Source organism: Adiantum capillus-veneris, chromosome 6 (assembly GCF_014529385.1).
Source record: "Adiantum capillus-veneris isolate H3 chromosome 6, ASM1452938v2, whole genome shotgun sequence".
NCBI classification, from domain to species: domain Eukaryota; kingdom Viridiplantae; phylum Streptophyta; class Polypodiopsida; order Polypodiales; family Pteridaceae; genus Adiantum; species Adiantum capillus-veneris.
The window spans coordinates 64718554-64726181 of NC_140936.1; the positions used below are offsets into that span (position 1 = coordinate 64718554).

A 7628-nucleotide genomic window follows, 5' to 3' on the forward strand; every position below is an offset into this window, starting at 1 on the left:
GAGAGAGAGCGCTTTGGTAATTAAGCAAGTAATATATGGTCGTGGGCTCCCAAGAGCCCGAAAAATAAGTGCTAAAATAAAGCAAAACAAAATAGTGATGCTTAAGTGACGTATTGAACAGTACGTCGCTTAAACGACTTCCAAAAACAGTTATTATTTATGTCGCTTAAGCAATAATGGATTGAGCGACGTCATTTTCTATTGCTTATACGATGCTTTTGTGTCACTTTAAGCGTCGCTTATACGACGATTCTATAGCGACATTGTTTTTGTCACTTATGCGACACAAAAAAGCGTCCCTAGTGACAAAGCGTCCTAGTAGTGCATCTTGATTATTGAGCTATTACAAATGACGTTATTGATCATATGGGATGAAGCTCTCATGACTCACAGATACACTTTTGAGGCTCTTGATAAGACACTAAGAGATGTCATACAGAATAACATATTGTTTGGTGGAAAGATTTTCCTTCTTGCTGGTGATTTTAGCTAGACCTTATCCGTTGTACGTAGAGGAGGGTGGACAAGCGTTGTTGATGTGTATTTGTGCCACTTATACATTTGGAGAAATACAGAAATATTGCATCTAACAAAGAAGATGTGAGTGGTTAATTGTTTTAGCCTGCATGATACTACTACAAAATAGTTTGCAAGAAATTATTGCTTACATATATGGAGACCTTGAAACACTCTTTTGCCATGCAAGCTTCTTCAAGGATAGAGCAATTTTGGCACCACACACAAGGAGGTGGATGCTATAAACAATTTGGTATTGCAACAATTTCTTGGTATTTATAAGGAATATGTCAGTGCAAACTTAGTGTGGATCAGATTGTGATAGCATTTTATTCACAAGCGAATTAACTAGTTTAGATCTTGGGAGAGGTTTTCCACCACATGTTTTGTTGTTGAAACACAATGATCTAGATATATTGCTCCACAATTCGGTTCGAGAAGTGGTCTTCGTAATGACACACATTTGATTTGCAAGCAATTCCATAGCAAAGTGATTGAAGCATAGGTCTCATGAAGGAATGAAGTGTTCATCCCAAGGAATGATTTTCTCATGGGAGTTGGAGTAGGCCTCCCCTTTTCATTGAAACACTATCATTTCCCCTAAGATGTGCTTTTGGAATGACAATCAACAAGGTGCAAGGTCAAACATTGGAAGTGCTTGGATGTTTTCATCCATGGTTAATTGTATGTGGCAATGTCTCGTGTGAGATCCTCTTCTACCATCAAGGTTGTGGTTGAGGATGTTCACTCAACAAGTGTTAGGAGACATGGAGATGAGAGAACATACACTTTTAGCATCGTCTCCAAGGAAATGTTGGAATTGACCTTATGAAATTAAATACATTGGTAGCGATGCACTGGCTTACGAAGAGACTTGATGTCATTGGAGATATTTCATCCTGTTCAAAGTAGGATGCCCCTTGCAAGAAGGGATAGAGCGACTATTTATTTCTTATTTAATTCATTTGCATATCTATAAGTTTATCTATCTCATTTATAGGCTTTGTGGATCTACATTTTTGGTCTCTCTCACGTACGTAGTGGATATATTTTTAATTCATTCACTATATTTTTAATTCATTTCTTTCTTATTTAATTCCTTTGCATATCCATAAGTTCATGTATCTTATTTGTAGGCTTTGTGGATCTACACTTTTAGTCTCTCTCATGTACTTAGTGGATATATTTGATACCATTTTGGTCTATCTTATGTATGTAGTGGATACCAACTTGCTCATGACTCTTGATTGTCTTCTTTAAATATTACATTTTGAGGCATTATTTAACGATCGATTTGATAGGGCATCTTTATAATTGTGTTATGTTTGTTGTCATTATGTTTTTTGAGTCACACACCCTCTCTCCCTCCCTCCCTATCCTCTCTCTCTCTCTCTCTCTCTCTCTCTCTCTCCCTCTCTCTCTCTCTGTCTGTCTCTCTCTCCATCTCTCCAAGTAACTTCTTTAACAAGAAACTATTGCAATTGACCTTATGACATTACCACTCAAACAATTGACTACTCCCAACCTAAAAAGTGTTCACTATTAACATTTTTTAATGAATTATATGGTGTGGCCTCATACAAGGTATAATTGCAAAGAAGCAAAGAGGTATTTACTAGTACTGATAGGTTTGTGATGTTGCATTCACCAACCTTTGAATTTCCTTTACTTCATGTGTTTTTGAATATATTCTTTATCTTTTTTGCATGAATGAAGATGGATCCCAATGCTTGTGCCTTACACACGAAGAAGACAACCCCAACACTTCCAAGGTAAAATATTCAACACTTCCAAGGTAAAATATTGTATGCATGTTTGTGATGTTTTGATACTACAAAGAATTTAAGCCTCATGGTAGAACATCCTATGTTTTAGATCAACCATTATAGAAGTCCAACATCTATGTTTTAGATCAACCATTATAGAAGTCCAACATCTATGTTTTAGATCAACCATTATAGAAGTCCAGTCACAACCCTGGAGGTTATTCATTTGTTCAAGGACTTGAATGTAGCAAAGTAACAATGTTGTAGTAAAATAATTAGGATCTATTTTATATCTATCTATACTAAGTCTTTGATTTGGCTGTAAGTTACAATATTACCCAAAGCTATTGCTTGTAGATAAATGATACGAGCTTGCTCTACTACACCCAAGTTGCTATCTACATAGGAGTCAAGGCACGTGTCACCATTACAAAGTTAAAAAAAAAACACCCAATGAATGGTGTGTTTGCTCAAAGTGTTAGTCATGGTGCTCAAGTCCTGGTGATTGGTCGATGCGTCTTACATCGATATCGTGGTAGGACATATCGTAGTCTACACATGAGGATAGAAAGGTGGAGTCTGTGCTACACATATTCTCTATGTTCCATGTGAAGTTGTAATGGGTCCTAAATTAGAGAGAGAGAGAGAGCCCTAATCCATCAAAGAGCAATTTAAAGCGGAATAGAATTTTGCATATTGAAACTATATCATGTGGGTATGAGAGGTATCGAGACCACATTGTCCTCTATGTAGGTATTGTTCGCATGTTCGCATGTCTAAGCTAAGGATATCCACATAGAACCGTGTGTTGTGTACTAGTTCAAATTGAAACTATTACATATGCTTTTTGGGATTTAGGCTTAGGCTTTCCCAAGTGTACATAGCCTTTGCAAAACAAGAGAGTTCACGCTAGTCCACCCGTGTTAGTCTAGTTCACTCCAAGCCGTCAATTTAAAATTGTACATCAGCCAACATTGTAGATATGGTTTGTATCATGGGATGGAGACAGTGTTGGGGAAAAGTGCCTCCGTTTAGCCTTGAGCTGGTTGCAAAATCAAAGTAGCCGGTTGAGAGGAGGGCAAGAAGGAAAAAATTCCACTTCAAATACATTGAAAGATAGTGCAATGCAAAATTACTGACTAGTATTGTAAAATTTCCGGTTCAGATTTGTCTTGGGAGGGATTTTTGTATGTTTGTGAAAATGATTTTTCCCGAACACTCCTTTCAAAACCACCACAATGAAACAGAGCTCATAGGCTAGATCTATGTGACGACTCACGAGGCCAAACTTGAGAGAGAGGGGGGGGGAGGGGCGGGGGAGGCACCTTATAGACGGACAGAGATTGTACACCATACAAGAGAGGCAATAATTCAGATTTATCCGACTCAAGACTACTCTCAGTACTGTCTTCTGAGGCTCAACGCAGCCAAAGAGAGGAGGAGCATGTCAGGTAACTTACAGGCGAGCTTCTGGAACAATCGACACTACACGACTGTACGCATCCAGTGTGAGGAAGTCGTCCAATTTTGCAGCTGTACACTGTCGCGCAAACATGCGAGCTGCCTCCACAAACCGGCCTTTCTTGAAGCGCTCTGTTCCAACCTCGCCTTCCACCCTTGCCAGCTCCTCGCTCACCACTCTCGCAAACAGCTCCTTGTCCACCTTGATTGGTACACTCTCCCCATCCAAAACTGCACCATACCTGTCAAAAGCAAACCCATACAATTCAACAGGCAAGTTCTTATGTTTCTTCAAAGTTACATGTAGTCAACCCGATTGCTGCTTACTGTCCAATCGCACGAAAGGGTTATGGCCGAGGGGGTATGTGCATGTCTGTGTGTGTGTGTGTGTGTGTGTGTGTGTGTGTGTGCGCGGCGCGCACACACACACGTGCATGCACTCATGCATGTATATGTGCATGTATGTGCACAATTGTATTCACACGTGCATGCACTCATGCATGTATATGTGCATGTATGTGCACATTAATACAATTGTTGTGTCTATATGTATATGTATGTATGAGGTAATGAAGATGTTCCCGCGAATAACATAATTGGGGTTGATAAGCAGGAAGTTGATGTTTTGGTGAAAAGAAAAGCTCGGGGAGAGACAGAGACATCGCAGAATCCAGTTGTGTATATAAAAACACACATGGATATATATATGTGTTGTGTATATAAAAACACACATGGATATATATATGTGTTTGTATGTCTGTATATATATGTATATAAACACACACCTATATACACACATGCATCTATGTGTACACATATGGATCACACACACACACACACATGCATATGCATACTCCTCCTTACTCATACAGGGCATGACCAATTACCTTATCCATTGCCAATTCTGAACCCTGCTAATTTCTGCAGTTGCCGCATCTTCCATAAGGTTATAGAGAGGCACTGACCCCGTGCCGTTGAGCCACGCCTCCACATACTGAATACCAACTCGAGTGTTGAGGCGAAGGCCATCCAATGTTCGTACCCCCCTAGGCTTTTCGATCAAATCTGCCTCTGTTATGCTCACATCCTCCCTCTTCCTCGACTCGATCTGATTCTCCTTAGTCATGTTGGCATTGAACACATCCATCACAAGAGAAATCAGTCCAGGGTGTGCTGCCCAGGTACCATCATGTCCAGCCGTCACTTCTCGCAGCTTGTCTGCACGCACGAGTGCCATTGCCGCCTCGTTAGCAGCGGCATTGTCGCGGATAGGTATTTGAGCAGCCTGCAATTTTAATAGTAGCACATACTCGTTCATTTGCAACAGAATTAACAGTAAGGAGATGAAGCTTCTATACACAACAAACCCAACTTAAAAGCTTTAAGGCATACCATGCCACCCATCGCATGCACACCCCTTCGATGACATGTCTGGATTAAGAGCTCCGTGTACGATTTCATGAAATGCTGCCCCATTCCCACTTGTACGCGGTCAGGAAGCAACCTATCTGGATGTCCTTGGAATGTCTTGACATAGCTGAAGATGTAATCCCAACGTCCACAATTCAGCCCAGCGGAGTGCGAGCGAAGCTCGTACAAAATCTCATTCATTTGAAAAACAGCTGGGAGCGTCTCAATAAGAACAGTTGCTTTGATGCTGCCATGAGGCACACCAAGTGCGCGCTCCGCTCGATCAAACACGGAGTTCCAGACAGCAGCCTCTCTGCAGGCGAAAAGAGAGGTGATTTAACACATGGTGATAACTCACTTTTGTGTTCTAATGTCATCTACTCCAAGTCCCCTTGTATCAGAGAAGTGTGTGTAGTACTACCTGGAGTGTTGCATTTTTGGAAGGTAGAAGAAGGGGCCCGCACCGCCATGGGTAGTGCGGAAAGCCTCATGGTTGTGGAAAAAGTAAAAGCCAAAGTCAGTGAGGCAGCCTGTAGCAGGTTCGCCGTCAATCTCGATGTGAGCCTCCTTGAGATGCCAGCCTCGTGGACGCACAAACAGTACAGCAGTGTTCTTGTTCAACTTATAAAGCTTGTTCCTTGCCTTGTCCTCCCACTCAATTGTCTTGTTCACAGCATCGCGTAAGTTGATGTGACCTCTCATAACATTGTCCCAATGGGGAGCCAAGGAATCCTCAAAATCAGCCTGTGTCAATACAAGAGCTCACCATAGCTTGGTATCCGAACTTAAAATGCCTGCCTCTTTTTGAAAAAAAGCTTCTTGTTTCCATGCAAACAAGCATCTATGCTGCCAGAGAAGCTAATGTTTTTAGCCTCCCACCCTCTCAAAAAAAGTTTAAATAAATAGAAAAAGTTACCAAATACCCCTCAAATTTATGCGAATTCCCAAATTACCCCTGCAATCGTTAGGACTCCCAAAATATCACTCAAATTTGGATAAATCTAGGTAAAGAAAGTACAGGGGTATTTTGGGAAATTGAAAAAAAACAAGGGGTATTTTAAGAGGGTATTTTGGTAAATGTTTCAATAAAAAAACTACTTAGAAAAATCTCTGTTCCTCTTGCTGGTTCTAGCCCAAGAATAAAAAGCAAAGAGTAATTTTTAATAAAAATAACTCAGAAAAGGTCCTTTTTTGAGAAGCCTTTTCTTGAAAAGAGTCTACAGTTTGCGCCCTTTTCTGTATATTCAAATTTCAAGAAATTGGTACTTTACAGCACTTTTCCCACAAAAAGCTTTAATATCTAATATGCCTATGTGAGCCCATAAAATATTTTGTCACGTGGAAAAAAGGCAGCTAACTACTTTGCTAAGGTAATTTTGCAGGTCACAAAGTTCCCTCCAGAATCCAGATTATAAGTTTCAAGGCAAAGATCTATCCCAAAGGGGCTTGAACTCAAGACCTAGAATGCAGTTAACTGCCTCTGATACCAAAATAAAGCCTGTAAGCTCTAATTAAAAAACAATGGACAAGAAAAGCACATCTATGAGCAATACTTCTATAGAGCTAGCTCACCATGAAAACCTTGGCACCAGAGTTGAGAGCATTGATGACCATCTTGCGCTCGACAGGGCCAGTGATTTCAACGCGGCGGTCCGCAATAGCCAGAGGCACACCATCACAGACCCAAGAGCCTTCTCGGATGGCAACCATGGCGGGGTCGAACGCTGGTACCTCACCAGCATCGAAACGGGCCTGTTGCTCCTTGCGGAAATCCAGCATCCATTTCACGCGTGATCGGAAGGTGCGCTCCAAGTCGGTGACGAACTCAAGGGCTTCGCGAGTAAGGATTCTGTCGTAGCCGGCCGCGAGCCTGCCTCTGATGCGGACACCCTCTGGCAAGTGCAGGGAGCCTTTGCGCATGCCCTTGTCCTCGTCCTCGTGGTAAGTCTCCATATGGTCGTTCATCATCTTGCAGGCAGAGAGCTAGTACACAGAGAAACACACACGCGCACACACACAAATAGCAGACGCTACGACGCTATTTATTATGAAAAAATATTAATCATTTTTAATAGACACGCTGTGACGCTAAATCGAAATGATTCTCTTCGGAAATTGAAATTACGAAAAGAAAATTTTACGATTGGCCCTCGACATTTTTTTTCTTCATTTTGGAGAAAATTTTTGAGTCTAATCAGGCCTTCTCCCTTAATAAGCATATTCAGCCCATACGCCTCCTCTCACCTTCCCTTTGACATCACTTATGATGCAAGTCTTTTTCATCGCTAGCATGGCTATCCTTTATATATTGGCTTATCAGGATAAATATTTTGACGCGTCAGGTTTTGGCCCTTCCCTTATCTCAGTTAAACAGTTTCTATGATTTATACAATTAACTCCATTGGGGTCATTTGTATACAAAGCAACCCAAATGAGATTGACCACACCACACTATCTCCTTAGGTAACCGTAGCT

General features: G+C 41.2%; 1 protein-coding gene across 2 annotated transcripts; it reads right to left on the bottom strand.

Moving 5' to 3' along the window:
- Positions 1 to 3185: 3185 nt before the first annotated feature.
- On the bottom strand, positions 3186 to 7196 carry MLS (malate synthase). Of its 2 annotated transcripts, XM_086514359.1 has the most exons (6): positions 6726 to 7196; positions 5575 to 5897; positions 5136 to 5466; positions 4631 to 5028; positions 3743 to 3985; positions 3186 to 3324 (listed from the first exon to the last, which is right to left on the bottom strand). In XM_086514359.1, the coding sequence occupies exons 1-6, from the start codon at positions 7119 to 7121 to the stop codon at positions 3234 to 3236; spliced, it is 1782 nt and encodes a 593-aa protein (XP_086370485.1). In that variant the 5' UTR covers positions 7122 to 7196; the 3' UTR covers positions 3186 to 3233. The 2 variants fall into 2 exon arrangements, with proteins under 2 accessions (XP_086370485.1, XP_086370484.1); XM_086514358.1 differs by lacking the exon at positions 3186 to 3324 and having other exon boundaries at positions 3640 to 3985; positions 6726 to 7192.
- Between the last annotated feature and the right edge of the window lie 432 nt (positions 7197 to 7628).

Coding starts and splice junctions, on each gene's coding strand:
- MLS (XM_086514359.1), bottom strand. CDS start 7,121: ATGATGAACGACCATATGGAGACTTACCACGAGGACGAGGACAAGGGC. Junction 5,898..6,725: donor CTGGTGCCAAGGTTTTCATG/GTGAGCTAGCTC, acceptor GTATTGACACAG/GCTGATTTTGAGGATTCCTT. Junction 5,029..5,135: donor TGCATGCGATGGGTGGCATG/GTATGCCTTAAA, acceptor TTAAAATTGCAG/GCTGCTCAAATACCTATCCG.